General features: G+C 52.5%; 1 protein-coding gene across 1 annotated transcript in view; it reads left to right on the top strand.

The window, feature by feature from the left end:
- MYOM3 (myomesin 3) overlaps nt 1–24,236 on the top strand; it is a 55,711-nt gene that overhangs the window by 16,267 nt on the left and 15,208 nt on the right. Inside the window, exons 8-25 of the mRNA XM_053575143.1 lie at nt 775–819; nt 1,274–1,414; nt 2,646–2,807; nt 3,783–3,924; nt 5,029–5,228; nt 5,711–5,764; nt 6,082–6,209; nt 8,791–8,974; nt 9,768–9,942; nt 12,588–12,709; nt 13,098–13,285; nt 13,501–13,627; nt 14,688–14,866; nt 18,706–18,820; nt 19,868–20,024; nt 20,480–20,589; nt 22,837–22,881; nt 23,503–23,639. Coding sequence (XP_053431118.1) covers nt 775–819; nt 1,274–1,414; nt 2,646–2,807; nt 3,783–3,924; nt 5,029–5,228; nt 5,711–5,764; nt 6,082–6,209; nt 8,791–8,974; nt 9,768–9,942; nt 12,588–12,709; nt 13,098–13,285; nt 13,501–13,627; nt 14,688–14,866; nt 18,706–18,820; nt 19,868–20,024; nt 20,480–20,589; nt 22,837–22,881; nt 23,503–23,639 — 2,411 coding nt within the window. The remainder of the gene's footprint in view (nt 1–774; nt 820–1,273; nt 1,415–2,645; nt 2,808–3,782; nt 3,925–5,028; nt 5,229–5,710; nt 5,765–6,081; nt 6,210–8,790; nt 8,975–9,767; nt 9,943–12,587; nt 12,710–13,097; nt 13,286–13,500; nt 13,628–14,687; nt 14,867–18,705; nt 18,821–19,867; nt 20,025–20,479; nt 20,590–22,836; nt 22,882–23,502; nt 23,640–24,236) is intronic.

Here is a 24,236-nt window from a genome sequence, read left to right as displayed (position 1 = left end):
TGCTCCTACCTCCATAGCGACTTTGGTGGTCTTGGTGAAAGGCTCTAGGCTGGGAGGCAGGAGCCCTGGGTTCTAATCCTAAGTCTTCCACTTATTTTCTGTGGGAGCTTGGGCAACCTCCTGCCTCTCTCTGGACGTCACCCAGGAAGGTCCTTCCCAGGGACCAGTGTCATATCATCATTCCAGACTCCTGGGACATTAGCTGGGGGACTCTGCCTCAGTTTCCCCATTGGTATGAGAGGGTAGTAAGGGTACCTACAAATAGGCGACTGCTGGCATGTGACAAGCACTTTGTGAGTGACAGCTATTATTATTCTCAGGTGATCTGTATCAGTATGACGTTGGATTTCACCCTTCAGCCCCCAGGCAGCTCTCTCATTGCTCCCCTTGTCTCCCTCCCTGACCCACGAACAATCCACAGTCTCTAACCAGGCTGAACCTCTGTGAAGACAGGGCATGATCCTGGTGGCCAGTTTGGATAGAAGAAGGAAACCAGCATTTATTGAGCACCTACTGTCTGTCAGGCTTTGGCTGAGAGCTTTACTCATGTGAACTAATTAACTCATAACCACATCATCAGGTAGGAATTATTGTCCCCATTTTACTAATGAAGAAATTGAGGCAGGGAACAGGTAAAAGAACTTTTCCAAAGCCACAGGGGAAAAACCACTGACAGACCAGCCCTCAAACCCATGCCCAAAGCCCATGTCCCCAAAATATAGTAGGAATGCGCAGTCTGAGCCTTCTCCAACTCTGCTTGCCTTGGGTTTTCAGCTTACCTGGGGAAGGATGCTGGCTTCGATTCAGAGATCTTTAAACGTAAGTAGGCTGGTGTGGGAGGATGGGGGGTACTAGGGACTCTTTGTTCAGGTTTTGACCTCCCCACAGCTTTTTTTTTTTTTATAATACACCCATCCCTTGCCCACAAAAGGATGTCCACTTGGGATCTGTCTGTGAGCTGGTAATACCTGCAGACTAGCTTGGCGGAGTCCCAAGGTAGCCCCAAGGCTGCCCCCTACTGCTCAGCTGCCCCCTGACCAAAACTGGGTTAAAAAGGCAAAGCCCAAATGCACTTAGCTTTCAGATATTTGCTGTTCTGTTTTTTCTGGTTCTCACCTAGATAAGTCTCTTCTCCTCTACCCCCCAAAGCTAGGCCTCTCCCAATCAAAACTAAGAGGAGAGGGGTGGCCCCAGAAAGATCCTGGCCCCCATCTAAGCCCCCAGCCACCCTGGCTATCTCAATTGTTGCCCCCAATTTTTATTCCCACCACAGGATCGATGTTTGGCCCTAAAGTGGAATTCACATCAATGCTGAAGCCAATCTTTGCCCGTGAGAAGGAGCCCTTCTGTCTGTCCTGCTTTTTTTCTGAAGATGTGTTAGACGCTGAGCAGAACATCCAGTGGTTCCAAGATGGTGAGGACCCCAGTCCTGAACCACAGCCTCCAGAGGCAGCCCCCTCTGCAGCTCAGCTCAGATCCAGAGAGGCAGAAAGCTAGAGTGGGACTAGAGGCCTGGCTCCATCCCCGATTCAGGACCCCCCCCCTCCCCCCACAGTGGACAGGGATTAAGCTATGCCTTCCTCCACAGGGTGCTAAGGAGCCAGAAGAAAGTGGGTACATAGCCAGGTGGGGTCAGCCACGTTGCCCCACAAATGTCTACCACACATCTGTGGGGTGTTAGTCCCTGTACTGGGGCTGGGGTGAGGGATGGGTACAGAGGCATGTGAGCTCAGGGAGGAGGGAGGAAGCCATCAGTACTAGCTAGGCTCGTGGCCCACATCACTGGGAACAGAGGCCAAGGCTGGGAGACAGCGGGGGACAGGTAGTGACAGTCACATGTGGCTTTTCAGAAGCAAGATGGGGGTGCAGAGTAAATAACTCCTGGCTTATAGGCTGGAATGCCTCTGGGGTATCACTGGGAAGGCTGGTCAGCCAAGGCAGGAAGAGGGTGAGAAGGATGTCCAGACCTGCTGCCCCGACTTGATCAGGTTGTAGCCAAAGGACAGGAACACAGACCCCTCCTGCTGCCCTACCTCCTGAGCCCAGGAAAGACTGCCTGAGGGGCCGGGGACTTGAGGAGCCCTGAGAAACAGCTGCAGAGTTTCCTAAAGCCTGAGATGTTTCCCCAGGCCTGCAGATCTTCCAGAACAGAGGAGGGAGGAGACTTTGTGTGTCACAAATAGAAGAGATGGCCCCCATGGCATGGCCTCAGGGCAGGGCCCATTCCCTGAGTCCCAGAGTCCCTTCCTGGGTTCCTCCTCCTCACTAAGCTCACCCCACCAGCCCCCACCTACCTCAATGAGACCTCCTTTCTCTCAATGAGACCCCAGCCCCTTCCCTGAGCCCCCCTTCTTTGAGTCCCTTAACGCCATTGAGGCCCCATCTCTTCTGCTCCCACTCCCTCACAGAACCTCTGCCCCCACTCTGGGCCCTATTCCCCACCCCCAAGCCTTCTGCAGAGGAGAGTTCAGCTGCCACCCTAGCAAAGCCCTGGAGGCTGACACCCCACCCCGAGCCTCAGGCTGCAGCCACCCAGCCCTGCCCTCTGCCTGGCCTGGGCCTGTGAACCTCCAGAGCTTCTATGGGCTCCCAGCTGAGGCCAGGGTCCCCCATAAATTCACACTAAACCTCCTTCCCCTCTACAGGGAAGCTGCTGAGGTCCTTAGGTCGACGACAGGTTCTCTATGAAAACTGCCAGGCGTCCCTGAAGGTGTTCTGCACCTACAAGGAGGATGAGGGGCTCTACACAATCCGGGTATCCTCACCCCGTGGACCCCAGGAGCAGAGCACCTATGTGCTTGTGAGAGGTGAGGGGGTGGGGGCCGGTGGCAGCTGAGCCCCTTAACAGGCCTCTGCACTTGGCTTGCTGTGGGACCTCAGTTTTTCTCCCATAAAATCAGGACATTGGGTTAGAGTCTAAGAACCTCTGTGGCACTGTGTGACCCTCTAAGACAGTGGTTCTCAACCTGTGGGTCGCGACCCACAGGAACTGTATTAAAGGGCTGTGGCAGGGCGGCACCTGTGGCTCAGTGAGTAGAGTGCCGGCCCCATATGCCGAGGGTGGCGGGTTCAAACCCAGCCCCAGCCAAACCACAACAAAAAAATAGCTGGGCTTTGTGGCGGGCACCTGTAGTCCCAGCTGCTTGGGAGGCTGAGGCAAGAGAATCGAGTAAGTCCAAGAGTTACAGGTTGCTGTGAGCCGTGTGAGGTCATGGCACTCTACCCGAGGGTGGTACAGTAAGACTGTCTTTACAAAAAAAAAAAAGGGCCACGGCATTAGGAAGGCTGAGAACCACTGCTCTAAGAAAACATGGCCTGAGAGACAGACTGGCTGGCAGCTAGGGAAGGAGGGCAGAGCATGGGGCTGGGGTGATTCTAGCCACTAACTGAGCTCTGCTTACTGGTTTCTTCACTGGATCTGGGTTCGAATCCTGATTTTGTCACTTTACTCGCTGGGTGAATTTGGACAGCTAAATCACTCACCTCTGCAAGACTCAGTTTCTCCATTTACAAAGTAGAGGGCTGCTCTGGGCTCAGAAATTAATTATGCCAATTATTCAGATGCTTGGTGGAAAATGGGCCTTAATAATTGGTACTCCCCCCTCCCAGATGCTGCTGTCTGGGGGGCTAAGGAGGCTGGTATTCAGGCCCTAGTTCTCAACATCAGAACTGTGCCCCTGGGGGGATAATGAAAGGGAGGTGTTTGGGCAGAAGTGGAAAGGGACTCATTGCCAAATGGCCACTGACTGGCAATGCCCCCTCCTCTTACCCCTGGGTTCCAGATGCTGCACCTGAAAATCCAGGGGCCCCAGGGGCCCCACTGAATGTTCAGTGCCTGGATGTGGACAGGGACTGCCTCATTCTGACCTGGGCCCCACCCAGTGACACCCGGGGCAGCCCCATCACTGCCTACTCCATCGAGAGGTGAGTCAGTCTCTTGAGTGGCAGAGTCCCTAGGGGCAGAATTCTGTCTGGGTGTGGGCTCACAGCAAAGAGGGGGCCCCAGGCCTGGCCTCTGAGACAGCCATCCCAACACTGCTCCTCCGAACAGGGCAGGAAAGAGACATGCTGTATCATTTAGGAACAACAGGAGGGCATTCATGCCCTCAAATCCCACTGATGCCTGGAATCCCACCACTGGGGACCAGCCATTGCCCTCTGCACCCTCTACACGAGCCAACCTGGAGGGGCAAGGCGGTCAAGTGCTGGAGGCCTGAGCACACGTGAATTTGTTGGACGTTTTTCTCCCTGAATGGCAGAGATAGAATAGCACTGACCCCAAGGGAGAGGAACACCCCAGGAAGGGGAAAGGAGTCAGAGGACCCAGAACCTCCCACTGCCTTCCCATGCTGCCGGCTCTGGGGCCCCAGCGGGAGAGGACAGCCATCCCACCAGCTCCCCTGTGGAGTACCGGGCTGCGTTAAGGGCATGTCTCATCTCTTTCTATCCTTACAACCACCCCATATAAGGGGGAGGTGACTTCACCCACGGTCACATTTGCTATGAGTGGTGGGGACAGGAGTTGGATGCACACTGACCACTGCGTCAGTAATGTCAAGCTGCCTGAGAGGGTGCAGAGAGCCCAGGCTCCGAGGGTCAACCTGGAACGCACTCTGACATAGGGAGTGGACAGCTCTCAGGCAAAATCCCAGTTCTATGATCTTAGGGGTGACCTCTCTCTCTCTCTGAACCATGGACCCCGACATGTAGCGTGAAGGAGCCTACACCTGGCTCTGAGGGCTATGGGGACGTGAAGTGGGACCTGAGTGTGGGGCTTTGCCCTGGGGTTTACAGGAAAGCTCATGAGGGGCACTGGCTGTGTTGGTCAGTGTCAGGGTTGAGGACCGTGAAAAGGCCTCCCGGGGGGGCTGTGGTTGGAGCCAGGCTCTTCAGTTGCAGGGGAGGACTTTAACTGGCAGAGATGGGCAGGGCAGGCAGCTGGGGTCAGAGTGTGGTCCTAGCAGAGGCTCAAACTGGGAAGGTGTGCATCTTGAACAAGGGCTAAAAGCTGGGGCTTGTCTTCCACAGGTGCCAGGGTGACTCCAAGGAATGGGTGCCCTGCCATGAGGCCCCTGGAGGGACCTGTCGGTGCCCAATCCAAGGCCTTGTCGAAGGCCAGAGCTATCGGTTCCGGGTGAGAGCCATCAATAGGGCAGGCAGGAGCCTCCCCTCCAAGGCCTCGGAAGCTGTTGTCATGGGTGACCGTGATGCAGCCCAGAGGAAGACAGGTGGGTACAGAGGTCCTAAGGGACAGAGCATCAGTCAGAGAGCCTCCAGGACTGCCTCACACAGGTGGTAGCTCGGCCCACAGGACCCCCAGCCTAATGGAGGAGACAATCTAGTCCTCAGGAACCCTCAGTCTGATGGAGGAGACACAGTCCTGCCCTCAGGACCCCCCAGTCTGATGGAGGAGACACAGTCCTGCCCTCAGGACCCCCTACCCCGAGGGGGAAGATAAAGCTAAACTGACGGAGGGCAACAGCACCTTCTTCAGGATGAGGGCAACAGCACCTTCTTCAGGATGTCCTTAATCTCAAGGAGAAAAATAGCCTTGCCCTCAGGAGCCCCAGCCCGGGGGCAGCACGTGCCGGAGTCACGTAGTGAGGGCCGGGGGCTGCAAGGCTAGGACCAGGTCAGGTCAGGATTCAGAACTGGGAGCAGGGCCTGACTCTTCCTGCCCCCCACCCTCAACGCTCCATTCTCACCCTAGAGATCCCCTTTGATCTGGGAAACAAGATCACAGTCAGCATGGACGACTTTGAAGGTATGCGGGACCCTCATCTCCTGCATAGTTCTGGAAACTCTGGGATACACACTGGCAAAGAGGCAGAAATTGTCCACATGCAGGGTAGGGGGATGCAAAGGTGAGTGGGGTCTAGTTGGAGGAGGCCAGGGTGTCATGGAGGAGGTGGCATATTGGGAAAAGGCCTGAACAGGACATCAGGAGACCTGGGTTCTGACCCTGGCTCTGCCTCACGTTGCCAGCTGACCTAGAGCAAATTCCTGCCTCTGTGGAATGAGGGGCTGAGGTGAGGGGTCTCTGAGGACCCTCCATCTCTGCCCCAATGACTCTGATTCCAGATGCTGTGACCATCCCCTCACCCCCAACCAATGTCCACGCCAGCGAGATTCGAGAGGCCTACGCGGTTCTGGCTTGGGAGGAGCCGAAACCCCGGGGCAAAGCCCCACTGACCTATTCCCTGGAGAAGGTACAAGACCCCCAGGACCCAGCCCCAGGCTGGCCTAAGAAAGGATTATACTGTGGGACAGAGTGTGGAAAGTGTAGAGACTGCTGAGACCCCAGGCAGTGTTCCCTGAGGAGGCTTCAGAGAACAGAAGAGGATTCCCTGCCTGGAAGGGCTTGAGCAGGGCCCTACAGAGAGGCAGGACAGGTGGAGTGACCCTCTGAGGTTACTTCCAGCCCTGAGAGGCCAGTCACTGCTGACGGCTCTCAAGGTTGTTAACGGAAATACACAAAATTAAGAGGCACACAAAACAATAACAACAGTAACATCCACCATATCCTGGGTACCTCCCCATCCTAGAGCTGGCATCAGGGTCATATTACACATTGGGACCAACCACCCCTTCTTGGTAAGGCTGTGTCGGGAGGCACACTAGGCTGGTACCTCCAGCCAAGGGCATGAACAAGCAGCCCCTGCAGAGCCAAGGGAGGGTTCAGCACTAGCAGGTGGTTCTAATTGGGGACAATGTCGGAGGCAGGGGAGACCACACCGGAGGCAAGGCAGCTCCTGTGGAGTGGACATCACAGTGGAGGGGAGGCCAGACAGTGGAGGGGAGGCCATCCAGCAGAGCAGAAGAAACAGCAGGTTGTTAAGATTGATTCAAATCCTGACTTCTGCTGTGTGATCCTGAGTCCGATTCCTAACTTCTCTGAGCCTCAGTTTCCTCCAGCATAGAGTAGAGAACCTGCCCTCTGAGGATGAAAGAAAACACAGCCCACGGCCAGGACCAGCAGCCCAAGGACGGGTCCGTGGCTGCCATCTCCCTGAAGTCAGAGACCAAGTTTACCTTCTCCTTACTTGCTGTGCCCATGCAGTGCCTGGCACATACTAGGTACACAGTAAAGGTTGGGTGAATAAACAAGTTAAAACCTTCCAGGGAGGAATCTCAGCTCTGGCTGAGGGACCATCTCTGGTTAAAACCTTCCAGGGAGGAATCTCTGGCTCTCTTTATACACTTGCGTAGGTCCTGTTTCTCTGACACAGGAAAGCTATAGATAATCAAGGATTTGTTTAGTGTAGACCAAAATGATGAAGACCTTGAAGTCAGACAGCTTGGATTCAAATCTGCCTCTGCTACTAGCGTTGTGACTTTGAGCAAGTTATTCGGTCTCTCTGTGCCTCAGTTTCTTCTTCTGTAAAAGGGCAATAATATTTTTATGCAACTTATAAGGCTAATAGGAGCATCTAATTAATTCAAACACATAAACTTAAGAATAGAGCTTGGTGCACACTAAGTGTTCAGCAATGTTCATTGTTTCTTGTGGCAATTTCTCGGCCTAGCTGGGTTTGGCCACTGACAGCCAGGTAGACCTTAGGAGGGGAAAAACCACAGAGGGCAGGAAAAACCGTCAGTGGGTCCCCCTGGTGACTTTGGGTCTCAGCTCTCATGCCCAGATTCAGCAGAAGTGGTCTCTCACTCGCCAGCGTCACCCTGGGCTGCTTACCCTCCATCTGTCCAGAGCCTCGGGATTTATGGCTGGCTTTTGAGTCCCCGGTGCTATGGATAGTGACCAGATTTGGAGCCACCCACACCTACATTTAAGTATCATATTCTCCAATTATTAGATGAATGAGTTTTGGCCAAGTTATCAAACATCTCTGAAGCTGAGTCTCCTCACCAGCGGGGAAATGAACACCGTCCTTGCAGGGTAGAATCACAGATGGAGCACCTCCCACGTGTCAATACTGTCCTTGGCCCTGAGGACACAGCAGAGGGTGGGGGTGGGCGGTACCAATGATCAACAAGATAAATCAGTGAACTATTAAGCACAGTAGGTAGTGGTAGGCACTAAGGGAAAAAATACTGACAGGGAAGGAAATTGGAAGCAGAAGAGAGGCTGCTGGCATTTTAGGCGGCATGGCCAGGGAGGGTGGGGGTGGGGGCTACCCAGAAAAAGACCTACAGGAAGTGAGGAGCCACCCAAGAGATTTCTGGGGAAAAGAACATTCCAGGCTGAGGGATCAGCAAGGGCAAAGGCCCAGAGGTGGCACTGGGGCCACCAGGGCAGCAGAGAGGCACAGAGACACAGCGGGAGTGGAAAGTGGCCAGACAGGACTGGGCTCAGGTGGCAGGGAAGCTCGTGCTCCGAGGGGCTTGAGTATAGGGGACCTGACCTGCCCTGTGCCATAAGAGGATCCCTCCAACGGCCATTTGAGAAAAGACTAAAGGGGATACGGGCAAAAACAGCGAGGCCAGTCAAAGGCTGTTGAGATAATTCAGGCAAGAGATGCTGGCAGGGGAGCATGAGGTGGGGCATGTTATGGCTGGGTTCTGGGTACACTTTGAAGGGACAGCCAACTGGGTGTGTTGATGGAGCACATTTGGGGGTTGTGAGAGAGAGTGAAGAAGCCAGGATAGCTCCGGGGGAAGTTGGGAGCCACCAATGCAACGGGGGCAGCACAGGTGCGGCACATGGTGGAGCGAGTCGGAGACACACGGAGTGTGAGGTCCCAGCAGGCATCAGGTCCTCAAGGGCAGCTGGGCTGGGGACAGAAGCTCATGAGGGCACCTAGGTGTCCAACCCTAGTTCTTCTTTCTCTTCAGTCAGTCATAGGAAGTGGCATCTGGGAGGCCATCCACTCAGAAAGCCCTGTGAAATCTCCGAGATTCGCCCTTATGGATCTGGAGAAAGGGAAGTCGTATGTCTTCAGAGTGCGGGCAATGAACCAGTATGGTCTGAGCGATCCCTCGGAGCCCAGCGAGCCTATCGCCCTGAAGGGCAAGCCAGGTGCCCATGGGGTGCAGGGGATGGGTGGCAGGCACGCCTGGATGCCAGCCTCAGGGCCTTGGGACCCAAGGCTGCAGGGATGGAACCCTGCCCATTCCTCATCCCTGACTCCTTTGACCTTTCACAATACTGAAATGTAACAAGATCTCAGGCCTGGAAAATTTTAAGACATCAGAAATCACATTTCTCTGGACAAGATGCTCAAGGAGAGATGGATGTTTTTTCCAGATCAATAATTCACAGGTTATGGGCGGCGCCTGTGGCTCAAGAAGTAGGGCGCCAGTCCCATATGCCGGAGGTGGTGAGTTCAAACCTAGCCCCGGCCAAAAAAAAATAAAAATAAAAATAAAATAATTCACAGGTTATGGAGTCCAGCAGGGTCCAGCACAGGAACCAAGTGTGAGCAGGTGGCCCCTCAGTTCTAAAGGTCCCTGGCCTGCCGCTGGGGTCCTGCCTATGCAGTTCTGAGCCGACCCCCACTTGCTCCCTGCAGCACAATGGGGCCCACCTGCAGCACAATGAGGGCCTGGGCAAATCACTTCCAAGATGCAAACCTTGCTGTCCTCACCTGCCAGCCCATTGTTCTGACAGCACTGGTCACTGCTTACCTCTCACAAGAGAGGACTTTTAGGACACAAGAGTCCAGGGCATACTCTGGGCCTGGGAAAGAGCTGCCCACAGCCCGGGCATATCCTGAATTCATGCACCCTGATGACTGCCAGGGCTCCTCCCCTCAGCCTGTCAGAGCCATGTAACTCAGCATCCTCACTTCACACACGATTCTGTTTTTCAGCTACCCTCCCCCCTCCAGCTCAAGTTCAAGCTCTCCGAGACACACAGACCTCTGTCTCCCTGATCTGGGATCCTGTGAAAGGCGGCCCAGAGCTCCTGGGTTATTATATCTACTCCCGGGAGGCAGGATCATCTGAGTGGCAAACAGTTAACAACAAACCCATCCAGGACAACAAGTGAGTCTGCCCACCCCTTCCTGTACCGGGGCAGCCTTGAAGGAGGTGCCCTGATAGGAATGAAGCCAAACATGTCACAGGACGTGCCCTGGGGTCTCAACGTCTTTCATGTGTCAAGTCATCTGGTTCTAACTGAAATTCTATCCATTTAGGACTATGCTTTTCATTACCATTTTACAGATGAAGAGACCAAAGCCCAGAGAGGTTAAGTAACTTGCCAGAGCTCTCCTAGTCAGTAAGTGGAAAAACTGGGACTTGAACCCAGATGGTCTCTTCCAACACACCTTTTCTGAGGACGCACTACCTGCAGGACAGAGTAGACTTATCTCTCTAGCTGGGGGCTTTGAACTGTTAGGACTTGGGTTAAGTCCCCACACCCTCCACTCATTGTTCTGGCACCCTACACAGGAGACCCACCCTCTCCAAGCCTTGGTCCCTCTTCTGTAATATGGGGGCTGAGGGTGGTGGACCCACACTCTTGGCCTCCTGACATTCCCACTCCCAGTCCACTCTGAAGCTCACTCCCATCCACGACCCTCAAAGAGCCATGTCTTGGCAGGTACAGTGAGTCTCAGGGCTTCTAAGTTCATGACCTCTCCCTTTCTATCAGATAACTGACCATACCCTGAGCACACCTGGCTGGGCTCCCCTTACCCTGGGCCATGACCTCCATGGTCAACTTACCCCCAGAAAAATAGAGAGGCCCTATGTCCACTGGTCTTGAGTGCCTCAGGGTCAGCTACAAGGGGTCACTCATAATTTGTTACTAATAACAGATGAAGTTCTCAGGATAACCAGGTTCTTGATAAATTAGGTCAGAGTCAAGGCTATGCCCAGAGTAAGACCTCTCCCCCTACTTGCATTTGAGTGTGCTTCCCTTAGGGGGAGGGCAGTGTTGAGGGACAGCTGGCATGGACAGAGTCACACAGCCAAGGAACATGTCATATGTGTACATGTCACCTGTTACATGTGCTGCCCAGGGGTCAGAGCCTGGGGTGACAGTTGAAGGAAATTCAGTTCAGCTGGGCTGTGGAGGTCACTGAAGTGCCAGGCCCAACAGAGTCTGGTGAATAGGAAAGGCTAAAAAAATGTTGAATGAATGAATGTGGGGGCAGGTGCTGCACTGGAGCTCAGGAGACCTGGCTCTGGCTTAGGCTGTGCCCTGCTCAGCGGTGGGCTCTTGAAAACAGGTCTGGCCTCCTATGGGAGCCCTTCCCCTCCCATATTCCAGCACTCAGGGCTCATCTCCAGAGGAGAGATAAGTAACAGTACCTTCCCTAGAGGGCGCTGTGACAAATACCCGGTTGATAACGTGCACAGTGAGTTTTAGAGTGTGTTGCTATGGTCATGGTTCAAGGTTGTCAGGAGCTCCCAAGGATGTAAATCATGCCAAGATTTTGCTACAGGAAAATGCTAATCAGTGAAAAGGGAGAAAGAGGTCTACAATTTGGGTTTTAGCAGAACAGGCAGGATGAGAGGGACATTTTTCTCTAAGCCAGAGTGTCCTTGTACATGGTATTCCTCTGGATGACAATGTTCGTTGGGGTCTTTTAAAGGACTTTGTGGGTTTTTGTTTTTTGTTTTTTTTGAGACAGGGTCTCACTCTGTCGCCCTCACAGTAGAGTGCTGATGCTTCATCATAGCTCACAGCAACCTCAAACTCCTGGGCTCAAGAGATCCTTCTGCCTCAGCCTCCTCCCAAGTAGCGGGATCTACAGGTACCCGCCACAACACCAGGCTATTTTTAGAGATGGGATGTTGTGTTTGCTCTGGCTGATCTCGAACTCCTGAGCTCAAGCAAGCCACCTGCCTTGGCCTCTCAGAGTGCAGTGATTACAGGCATGAGCCACTGCACCTGGCCTGACTTTGTGTTTTTGAATCACAGCCACTTGTTTTCTTTCTTTTTTTTTTTTTTTGTAGAGACAGAGTCTCACTTTATGGCCCTCAGTAGAGTGCCGTGGCCTCACATAGCTCACAGCAACCTCCAACTCCTGGGCTTAAGCGATTCTCTTGCCTCAGCCTCCCGAGTAGCTGGGACTACAGGCGCCCGCCACAACGCCCGGCTATTTTTTGGTTGCAGTTTGGCCGGGGCCAGGTTTGAACCCGCCACCCTCGGTATATGGGGCCGGCGCCTTACCGACTGAGCCACAGGCGCCGCTAGCCACTTGTTTTCAAAGCATGAAATGAAGTTTATTGAGAAAGAGAAGTTTACAGAGTATGAGCAAGATCCAAGCTTACAGAGTGAGAAGGTTTACAAAGCAAGATACTCTTTCCATACATAGTGATGGGCCCCTATTGTCACAAGAAAGGCCACCTCTTGTTCTTTTTTAAGGACAAGCCCCAAAGTCCTGAAGATGTACCATGTCCACTGTGGGGTTAACTTGGTGCCTTTCCCAGCATATTTGCATTTTTACAGTGGGCCCAGAAGAGCAAACATCCCTTAAGACTGTAAGGACTACATCCCTGTTGGTGCCATTTCAGGCATCACTGTGGGACCAGGGGCAATATTTTTAGGTACGAACTGGCCAAGAACCCTCAAATCCTACCATGCTGGTGGCCACTTATCCCACAAGGTTGTCCTAGAAGGTTCAGGAACGTCTCTGGGCTGTTCGGCCATCCCTGAAGGCTGCACATTTCTTTCCCAGGTTCACGGTTCCTGGGCTGAAGACGGGGAAAGAGTATGAGTTTTGTGTCAGGTCGGTCAGCGAGGCCGGGGTAGGTGAGAGCTCAGCCGCCACAGAACCCATCAGGGTGAAACAGGCCCTGGGTAAGTGAGTAAGAGTCCTGGGTAAGAGAGCAGGGAGCAGGGAACTCATGACCATGTCCTACAGCGTCTAATCCCAGGGTCTAATTGGGACAAAAGCCCTGGGAAGGGAACCGGAGCTGGTGCTAAGCACCCTTTCCTTTCGGAAGAAGAAACAGTAGCTTAAGGCCATGGGATGAGGCCTGATCAGCTCTGAAGGGTGGGAAGGCCCCTGGGCCCAGAAACCTGAGGCCCAGGTGCCCAACAGGGGGACAGATGCTGCTGGCCCAGGGAGCAACCCCTGGAGCAGGATGGGTACCCACTAAGGAAGGCTGCTTGGCTTTCTCAGTCCCCACTGCCCAATTCAGCCACGCCAGAGGGCAGCCGTCCTCACCTCCCTGTCTCCCCACAGCTACCCCATCCGCCCCATATGACTTTGCTCTCCTGAACTGCGGGAAGAATGAAATGGTCATCGGGTGGAAACCCCCCAGGCGTCGTGGAGGTGGCAAAATCTTGGGCTACTTCCTGGACCAGCACGACTCTGAGGAGCTGGACTGGCACGCGGTCAACCAGCAGCCGGTCCCCACCCGGGTCTGCAAGGCAAGGCTGGGCCTGGAGACGTACAGCACTGAGGCTGAGCCGGAAGGAGCCTGGGGTTCCCTGCCTCGGTCACCCCACTCTCCCTCCAGGGAGGTCCCACTGTGGACAGCCCTGTCAAAGGCCCCTTGGACCTCCTGCTGGGTTTGCTCCCCACCACTACCCCACCTTTCTGCCCCCCCAGCTCCACCTCATGGTTCATGTTTCTGCTTTTCAAGGTCAGTGACCTTCGAGAAGGCCACTTCTATGAGTTCCGTGCCCGAGCAGTAAACTGGGCAGGGGTTGGCGAGCTGTCAGCACCCAGCAGCCTGTTTGAGTGCAAGGAGTGGACGATGCCCCAACCAGGTGAGAGGCCTGAGCCAGGAGTCCAGTGCCAGCCCATCCTCCCTCCCTAGACCTAACCAATGTCTAGGGTTATATATATACTGCTGCGCCATTGGTGCATGGAGGCCTGCTCTGACGTCCCAGGCCCCAGGGCCTTCCACAAACAAACCCTGCAATTCCTGACACAGACTGAGTCCTAACCCTGCCTTAGACCCCTGACTTGGGCCATCATACAAACTGTTCCCCGACTCGACACAATCTCTGATCTCTGCTTCTGGGTACAGACTGACAGATTGGTGCTGTTTTGCCTGGGCTGTTCCCCATTTCCTTAGGAGCCCCTTAGTCCTGGCCAAATAGGAAAGACTGACCGCCCTCCACGCTCCTGCCAGAACCCTGTAAGCTGCTCACCAATAAGCCTGTCCCCTCCTGCCTAGGAAGGAACAGCCACAACCTCCCATCACTCTGTCCAGCTCAGTTGTGTTTTCTACACAGAACCTTTACCTGAGTATGATTGATAATGACAATGCATGAAGCTTCAGATAACGATTCTAATCAGCTAATATTTAGGTACTTAATATACACCAGACACTTTTGACACATTATCTAACTGATGTTCCCAGCAGTACTATAAGATCTGCCATTATCCCCATTTTACAGATGAGGAGACAGGAACACTGAGGTTGAGTAACTTGTCCAGAGTGCTGATAGCTAGAAAGGGTGGAGCTACAACAGTCTGGCAGTCTGACTGTGGAGGTCACGCCCTACACACCGCCACTAAACACTGAAATGGTGAAGACTTTAGAAGGATTAATGCTGTCCGGGATAGGGCCAGGGAAAGTTGGGGAAGCTCCTGGGAAGAGGGGATGCTGAGCACATTTTGAAGCATTAACCCTAATCAGGCCCAGAGCCAAGCTTTTTCACGTACCTGCTACACCCAGAGCAGGCACTTCCAGGCTTGACCAACATGCTTGCTGACGGACCACTTGCCTCACTGTCCCTCTGTCTGAATGGCCAGCTGGCTGGCTGGCTGGTTGCCTGGGTGCCAACTCCTGCATCGCTGCCTCTCTCTCATCTCCCACAGGTCCCCCATATGACGTGCGGGCAACCGAGGTGCGGGCCACCTCCCTGATGCTACAGTGGGAGCCCCCGCTCTACACGGGGGCTGGGCCGGTCACAGGTTACCATATCAGCTTCCATGAGGAAGGCTCTAAGCAGTGGAAGCCAGTCACTTCAGACCCCATCTCTGGCACCCACCTAAGGGTAAGTTCCTGCCCCTTTGTCCTCTGGCTGGCCCTGAGCTTTCCCTGCCACAGAACATAACAGAACTATAGACTGTCAGAATTGGAACGACCCTCAGAGATTGCTATCCTCACTAAATGGAGACAGAGGACCAGAGAGGGAGAGTGACTTACCTAAGGTCACACAGCGAGTTGGTAGTAGGTCAGGCTGGCTAGTGGCCTTATCCTGCTCCACACTAGGCAGACGCCTCCCTAAAAACTCACTTGGTAATCATCCAGGTATATGAGCATTTACATGTGCATTCCTGTAAACCAGGAATTGTCCTTCTAGAATTGAATTATAGAGAAATAATCAGGAAAATGTGGAAAGATCGCAGGGCAGTGACACTCACTGTAGCATCGGTTATATCGGCAAAAGTCGAAAACAACTTAAGTGTCCATCAGTAGGGCGGTTGCTTAAAGTAATCACTGTGTATCCTTAAAGCAGACTTCCATGGCACCTAGTATTATCTAAAGAATAAGAGCAGTAGCTTACTCCTGTAATCCCAGAACTTTGAGAGTCCAAGGCAGGAGGCTCACAGGAGGCCAAGAGTTCAAGACCTACCTGAGCAACATAGTGAGGCCCTGACTCTGCAAAACATGGAAAAATGATCCGAGAATGGAGTAGTCACAGCTACTTCAGCCTGGGTGACAGGGCAAGACCCTATTTCTATAAATAAATAAATATGAGGTGGAACTACATGTATATAGTAGCATAAAAATGTATGCATCACACGTGGCTAAGAAAAACAAAGCAGGATACCATAATTACATCTGTCACATTACATTAAGACATCTAGCAGAACCACTGGTTTTATCCTCCCGTAGTGATGGTGCAGAGAAAAGAACACGGGTAACATAACAAAGACCACTCAAGTATTTTGCCAGTCCTAAAACAAAGATGTCTCTTGAGGCATTGTTAGGGGACACAAATTACTAACTTAGACAATCAGGACTACAGCCTTCCAGGTCACTGAAGACCACGGCCTCAGGCTACCCATAGCTCCACACGCAGAGCTGTCCCACGGGCCTCTTTGATTGAAGGGACATCTGTAAGGATTAAGGATGGTCCTGAGATGTGGATTAGGTTTCATTTTCTGCACCTGTACAGAGAGAAGGATGATTTCCTCCAGCCTGTTTTCCTGAGGTGTCTTTCCCCAGCAGGCAGAGGCGGTGTACAGTTTTGGAGATCACTCATTTGAATTCCCTTAGTGAGTACCAGGAGGGAAGAACGCAGGCTCAAAATTATATGGATAGAATGAGATACTGGCCGGATAGAATGAGATACTCTGTGAGCCCAAGGCAGGTGGATTGTTTGAGCTCACAGGTTCAAGACCAGCCTGAGCAAGAGAGAGAAGCGAGACCTCGACTCTAGTAAAACTAGAAAAACGGAGACAAAAGGATCATTGGAGCCCGAGTTGGAGGTTGCTGTGAGCTATGACGCCATAGCGCTCTCTACCTGGGGTGACAGCTTGAGACTCTGTGTCACCAAAAGAAAAAAAAAAATGAGATACTAAAAAATAGAATATGGCTCGGTGCCTGTGGCTCAAGCGGCTAAGGCACCAGCCACATACACCTGAGCTGGCGAGTTTGAATCCAGCCCAGGCCCGCCAAACAACAATGACGGCTGCAACTAAAGAATAGCCAGGTGTTGCGATGGACACCTGTAGTCCCAGCTACTTGGGAGGCGGAGGCAGGAGAATAGCTTAAGCCCAGGAGTTGGAGGTTGCTGTGAGCTATGATGCTACGGCACTCTACCTAAGGCGACAGCTTGAGGCTCTGTCTCAAAATAAATAAATAAATAAAAATAAAAAATAGAATATGACACATACCACATTTCTGTGCATTTAAAAGTCTAAAAGGATTTTTCCAAATTGTTCATTTTGGTCATCTCTGGGCATAGGACTGGCGAAGGAGTTTAATTCTTCATTTTACATCTTCTCTATTGCTTTATATTTTTTCCAACAAGCCTGTGTTACTTTTATAATCAGAAAAAAAATACTTTAATTTTGTAAAAGTGAAATCAAGGACATTTAAGGCAGAATGAAGGAGGATGTGTCTGGACCCCTGGAATCCTCTGAGATTCTGCAAAGCTCTCACTTGCGTAGATGGTCTATCTCTGCACATAAGTTGACACCCAGCCAGGGCAGGACAGACTCGGTGACTTGTAGCCAGCTGTTACATAAGGATGCCTGGCCACCATTCACTCACTCAAGCATTCGCTAAACACTTCTTTTTTTTGAGACAGAGTCTCACTTTGTCGCCCTCTATTGAGTGCTGTATTGTCATAGCTCACAGCAACCTCAAATTCCTGGGTTCAAGTGATCCTCTTGCCTCAGACTACAAGACTACAACACCCACCACAACACCTGGCTATTTTTAGAGACAGGGTCTCACTCTTGCTCTGGCTGGTCTCTAACTCGTGAGCTTAGGCAATCCACCTGCCTCGGCCTCCCAGAATGCTGGGATTACAGGTACATGCCACTGCACCCAGCCTCACTAAACACTTCTTGACATCTACTCATGCCAGGTCTGGACTAGGTCCTAGATATGAAAAGCTAAATAAGTCCCAGTTGTTGGGTACCAGGTAATTACAATATCGTGTGATAAATGCTACAATTGAGGGGGCAGGGTTTTAGGAATTCTGGGAGCTCAAAAAGAAAGGTCAGAGATAGTCCCTGGAACCTTGCACCTGCCTGAGCTGAGCAGCAAAGGGCACGTTGAAGTCAGCTAGACCAGGAGGGGAGGTCTAAGGTCAAAGGCAGGGACAAATAATGTGAGGAGCATGGGGACCCTGAGGGGCTGATGCCAGAGTGAGAGGAGGACAGCAGGCTCAGGCCAGGTCAGGGGAGCATTGGGTACTAAACTTGGAAACTTGATCCCACAGAAGCACCCAGGGCAGAGATGCCATTTAGGAAGCAGCCAGACTGGTTCAGGAGAGGAGACAGAAATGTCAGTCATGGGTGGCGCCTGTAGCTCAAAGAGGTAGGGTGTCGGCCCTATATGCCGGAGGTAGCAGGTTCAAACCCAGCCCTGGCCAAAAACTGCAAAAAAAAAAGGAAATGTCAGTCAGTCAAGGCCATGGCTGGGCCCTGGAAGGGAGTGGCCACATTCAAGAAATGCTAAGAAAATGAAATGGGGGCATGGCGCTGTAGCTCATGCCTGTAATTCTAGCACTGTGGGAAGCCAAGGTGGGTGGATTGCCTGAGCTCAAGAGTTCAAGACTGGCCTGAGCAAGAGTGAGACCCTTGTCTCTAAAAACTGCCGAGGTGTTGTGGTGGGTGCCTGTAGTCCCAGCTACTCGAGAGGCTGACGCAAGAAAATCACTTGAGCCCAGGAGTTTGAGGTTGCTGTGAGCTATGACACCACAACACTCTACTGAGGGTGACAAAGGGAGACTATCTCAATAAAAGAGAGAGAGAGAGAACTGCTGGTTGAGGAGGAGGCCTCAATAAAAGGATGTCCCAGATGCCCCTGGACCTCTCCGGGGTATTAGATGGGTAGCTGTGTCACATGGAAAGACACGGATACAGGAAGGGAGCGGGTGTTCTTGTTGGGAGGCGGATGAAGTGTTCAGATTCAGGGGCGGAGTTCCAGGTGCCACATGCCTGGGAGGTTACCCAGGTGGAGAGGCTGGTGAAAACCTTGGAACTGGGACCTGGAACTCAAGAGAGGGATGTGCTCATTCCCTGCCCCTCCCCCCAGTCAGCCTATGCCCTCATCAGGGGTCCACAAATGAGTGGATCCCTGCACCCCAAGGCCAGGCTTCAGGGAAGAGTAAGTCCCTCTGTCCTCATCGCTGCCTCCCCTCCATGCCCCCAGGTTTCTGACTTGCAGCCAGGAAAGAGTTACGTGTTCCAGGTGCAGGCCATGAACTCAGCAGGTCTGGGGCAGCCGTCTCTGCCCACCGATCCTGTGCTCCTGCAGGACAAGCCAGGTGAGTGTGGCCAGGGGTGTGGGCGCTGCTGCTGAGCTGTGCCATGGAGCACGGGTGGAGCTCAAGGGGAGGTGAGAGAAGTGTGATGCCACGCCAGGTCCTCACACCTCCCTGGTCCTAAGGAAATGGTCATTGTGCCCCCTTTAGAACTTATTTTTTTGGAGTTTTTTTTTTTGAGACAGTCCCAAGCTGTCACCCTGGGTAGAGTGCTGTGGCATCATAGCTGATAGCAACCTCCAACTCTTGAGCTTAAGTGATTCTCTTGCCTCAGCCTCCCAAGTAGCTGGGACTACAAGCACCCACCACAATGTCCAGCCATTTTTTTTGTTGCAGTTGTCATTGTTTTAGCTGGCCCGGGCGGGGATTGAACCTGCCAGCCTCAGTGTATGTGGCCGGTGCCCTCCTTACTGAGCTACGGGTGCCACCCTAGAACTGATTTTATTATAGCCCATGCTCAGGTCACACAACTAGTATATGATAGCATCGCTCAGCTCTCTTAACTATAAAGTTCATTCTCTTTCCATTCTTTTTTTTTTTGGCCGGGGCTGGGTTTGAACCACCACCTCCGGTATATGGGGCCGGCGCCCTACTCCTTTGAACCACAGGCGCCACCCATTCTTTCCATTCTTTTAATTATACATTTATTCAACTAATATTTTAAACCCACATTGCACTGGGGATACAGGAGTGAATGAGAAGGCAAGGTCATCTCTCTGGTTTGTGGAGTGAGGTGGGGAGCAGAGGGACAAGAAACGAATCAGGAAGGTGAGTTAAGACAGTGACACAGGTTATAAAGGAAATACAACATGGTGTGGGGCAGGGCAGAGTTAGTTGGTTCAGGCAGTCAGGCGGGGCCTCTCAGAGGAGGTGACATTTGACCTGAAAAGGAGCCAGAGCATGTAGGGCCTTGGCAGCCATGGCAAGAAGTCAAGTTTATTATCTTATTCAAGTGTGATGGTCAGGTGCCGGAAGCTTTAAGCTGGGGAGGGCATGGCCTGGTTTACTATGTATAAATGTCCCGTGTCCTGTGTTGGATCTTGCCCTCAGAAGCCCGGGAGATTGAGGTCGGTGTGGACGAAGAGGGCTTTATCTACTTGGCTTTCGAAGCCCCGGAAGCTCCTGACTCCTCAGAGTTTCAGTGGTCCAAAGACTACAAGGGTCCACCAGACCCCCAGAGGGTCAAGATTGAGGATAAAGATAACAAGTAAGTGAGGGGAGAGGAGTAGAAACAGGTACCACATACTGTCAGAGAAGTTGGCAGAACCCATGAGTGAGAGCAGAGAGGGGACTCAGGTGACTGATGAAAGGCACTGCCTGGTCTTCCACGGAGGATGCTGACTGCCCTCTCACCGACAAGGGTGGAGAGTGTGAATTAAGGGTCTAAACGGTGCCATTCTTCGTGGGATTCTTCTGCTGCTGCAGCACCTCTGAAGAGACACTCAGGACCTGGTTTCTAACCTGGATGCCAGAGTCTTGCTCTTGCAAGTTCTCAGGACTCGGCTTCCTCTGCTCTTGACTTTGGAGCCTTCATTGTGGGAAGCTGGGCTTTAGGAGGGGGTACAGGGCCACTGAAGGTGGCGAGATCCTCCAGTCCTCAGGCCTCCAACACACAAGGCCAAGGAGCTCCTCACAGAGCCTCTATTCTCCTTTCTCTGCCAGGTCCAAGGTCATCCTGAAGGAACCTGGCCTTGAGGACTTGGGCACCTACTCAGTGGTGGTGACTGATGCTGATGAAGACATCTCAGCAAGCCACACGCTGACTGAGGAAGGTAATGCCCATGCCCCCAGGCCCTGCCACCTCCCTAGAGGAACAGTCCCAGACAAAGAGTCCCAAATGCAACACCCAAAGAGGCCAGCAAGGGCAACAAAAATGAGAAAAGTGACAAGTTAGTCAATCAATAAATATCTATCGAGCACCTACCACATGCCGGGTACTCTCCTATGCCCTGAGATTACATCAGTGAACTTGACAGGCAAAAATCCTGCCTGGTGGAATTCACAGCCTTCTCGTCTTTCTTTCACTTTCCTACTTTTGGTAATGGCAAAGAGGCAAGAATTATTTTGCTTCCTTCTATAGCCTAGGAATGGCAATAGTGCATGCAGATGTGATGACAAATTACAAGCAGCAGCTGGTCTGAGAAACGAAGCTGACACTAGGGAGCAGTGGGGACTGTGGCTAAGCAGAGAGTTACACCACATCCAAAGGACCATCTGTGTTGATAAATTAAACTAAACCAAAACCCATGCTCGTGACTAATGAGACACACTCTCTGCTATCTCCATAGCAACTGGCCTATGTCTTCTGAGTCCTTTACACAGGAGACCCTTTGGTCGTGTTAAGCAGAAGCCCAGGCTCAGCACCTGTGGCTAAAGCAGCTAAGGCGCCAGACACATATTCCAGAGCTGGCGGGTTCGAATCCAGCCTGGGCCCGCCAAACAACAATGACGGCCGCAACCAAAAAATAGCTGGGCATTGTAGCGGGTGCCTGTAGTCCCAGCTACTTGGGAGGCAGAGGCAGGAGAATTGCTTGAGCCCAGGAGTTGGAGGTTGCTGTGAGTTGTGATGCCACAGCACTCTACCCAGGGCGACAGCCTGAGGCTCTGTCTCAAAAAAAAAAAAGAAGCAGAAGCCCAAGGTTCCAATTCCAGTTGCATAATTTGCTGGCTGTTTGAGCCTAGACAAACAGACCTCAGTGTCCTCACCTATAAAGGGGGATTATAATCTCTGGCTGCCCCAATTTAAAGAATGTTGTAATGCAAAGTGATGGAGTCATTTTTATTTTTGACCACAAGCTTACCATGAGTCTGTACTCACCATGCTAAGGACTCTGGGACTTCCAAAGGAAAATGAGTCATGGGCTCTGCTCCTGCCAATTCACCTACACAATATATATTTATTCAGCACCTACTGTGTGTCAGACGCTCATGTAGGTTCAGAGCTCACCTTAGTGGGAGAGAGAAACCTAACACAAAGAAGTAGTCAGCACTGGCCACATACATCAAAGGTGGCAGGTTCGAACCTGGCCCCGGGCCTGCTAAACAACAATGACAACTGCAACCAAAAAAAGAAAAAAATAGGCTTGGCGCCTGTGGCTCAAGGGGCAAAGGCACCAGCCACATACACCTGAGTTGGCAAGTTTAAATCCAGCCCGGCCCGCCAAACAACAATGACGGCTGCAAACAAAAAATAGCCGGGTGTTGTGGCGGGCGCCTGTAGTCCCAGCTACTTGGGAGGTGGAAGCAGGAGAATAGCTTGAGCCCAGAAGTTCGAGGTTGTTGTGAGCTGTGATGCCACAGCACTCTACCAAGGCAACAGCTTAAGGCTCTGTCTCAAAAAAAAAAAAAAAAAATAGCTGAGTGTTGTGGCGGGTGCCTGTAGTCAAAGCCACTTGGGAGGCTGAGGCAAGAGACTCACTTAAGCCCAAGAGTTTGAGGTTGCTGTGAACTGTGATGCCACGGCACTCTACCCAGGGTGACAGCTTGAGACTCTGTCTCAAACAACAACAAAAAAATGTAGTCAGCAAATGAGACAGCATTCTGTAAAACAGCCCAGAAACTTCTGGACTGAAGTGCTCAGAGTGTGGTACAGACCCTCAGACGCTACAACTGCATATCTCAGTGGGTGAGCAGTGGGGCTCTGGCATCAGTGGGCTTGGAGTGTCCTGGAAGTGGACAGTGACGCTCTGCTCACGGCATCCTACGAGTACTTAGGAGATAATACTGGGTGTGATGCGTAGTAGGTACTTCTATGGGGTGAGACTTAACCCAGGCCTTGAAGGACAGGGAGAAGACACAATCTTAGGGTAGCCAGCAGCAGCCCCAGCACCTCCCTTGGCACCCCAAGGCAAAGGCCCCCAGTGCACATCATCGACCCTTATGGAGCTAAGTGACCCCGAGTTGGGGGGGTCTCTCTTGGGACTTTCACTCTGCATGGGACCCTAGGATGGCTCCTGTGGAAACCCCTGGTCTGGACAATTCACTCTCTCTGGTTTCCTCCTTGCTTCTCCCTGTTGCAGAGCTAGAGAAGCTGAAGAAGTTGAGTCAGGAGATCAGAAACCCAGGTAAGCAGTCCCAGCCGCCAGCTTTGTGCAGCTCCCATGGGGGCCACCAGAGTGGTCTAAGCAGAACCAGGTTAGGCCGAGAGCCAGAAGATAACCCAGGAGGCAGAGGATGGGGGAGTCATGGGGCTTGCAGGCCCGATAAGCAGCCGGACAGCAGAGGAGCTGCCTGGGAGGGAGGTGTGGATGGTTTCTTCTTTTTAGAATAATTCCTACTGGCTCCCTGGCCATTGGATTTTGGATCATATAAACCTCACTGCCTGGAGCAGAGAGTCACAAACTTGGATACGTATTAGAATTACCCTGAGAGCTTTCAAAATCCCGATGCCCAGGCCATGCCCCAGAATCCCCTCCAGTGTATTTGAAAGCCCTCGGGGATCCGTGCCCAGCCAGGCTGCGCACCACAGCCTCAGAGCTCTTAGAAGAGGAGACGCTTCCCTGAGACTAATGAAATTTAGAATGAGCATGCAGACAGCCCTCCTCAGACCCACACACCAGACACAATTCTGCAGGCTCTCCAAGCGTCTTGTGTGTCAAATGTCGAGAGCCTGCTCAAGGAGGGGCTGGTGAGGAGAGGGGAATGGACAGGGGGCACCCACCCCCTTCCCATCTTGTGCTTCCCAGTGATCAAACTCATCTCCGGCTGGAACGTTGACATCCTTGAGCGAGGAGAGGTGCGGCTTTGGCTGGAAGTCGAAAAGTTATCTCCAGCAGCTGAGCTGCATCTAATCTTCAACCAGAAGGAGATCTTCAGCTCCCCGGTAATTGGGCGCTCACAAACCCTAAGCCAGTGGTTCTCAACCTTCCTAATACCACAGCCATTTAATACAGTTCCTGTGGGTCGTGACCCACAGGTTGAGAACCACTGCCCTAAGCGATGCTCCCCTGCCTGGGGCGCAGCCTCACCAGGCAGTGATGCTCTACAGGCACCTCCCCCAGGGGGCATGTCAGAAAAGGCTGTGCTCTCTGGCTGTCCAGTGATGGGGGTGTGGGGCACCTGGCTTTGGAACATAGTTGGGGAGGTGGCAGGGACACTAGATGCTGGCCCATGCAAGGTTCACTCCCACGAACAAAGACTTCCCCACATCCCCACAACTTCTGATTACACCACCAGACATTCTTTTTTTTTTTTTTTTCTTTTCTTTTGTTGCAATTTGGCTGGGGCCAGGTTCGAACCTGCCACCCTTGGTATACGGGGCCAGTGTCCTATTCACTGAGCCACAGGCGCTGCCCCCCACCAGAAATTCTTAAGATAAAAAAACCCCCTACATTCCTGCTTATAATTACCCAAGCCTAGACCCTGACCCTGTGTGGGGGTTTAAATACAAATATTTTTTGGCAATCTTAATGTTCAGGGA

This window comes from Nycticebus coucang, chromosome 22 (assembly GCF_027406575.1).
Source record: "Nycticebus coucang isolate mNycCou1 chromosome 22, mNycCou1.pri, whole genome shotgun sequence".
Lineage (NCBI taxonomy): Eukaryota > Metazoa > Chordata > Mammalia > Primates > Lorisidae > Nycticebus > Nycticebus coucang.
Note: the sequence above shows the minus strand (reverse complement) of the source record. Positions and strands in the feature narration are given on the sequence as shown.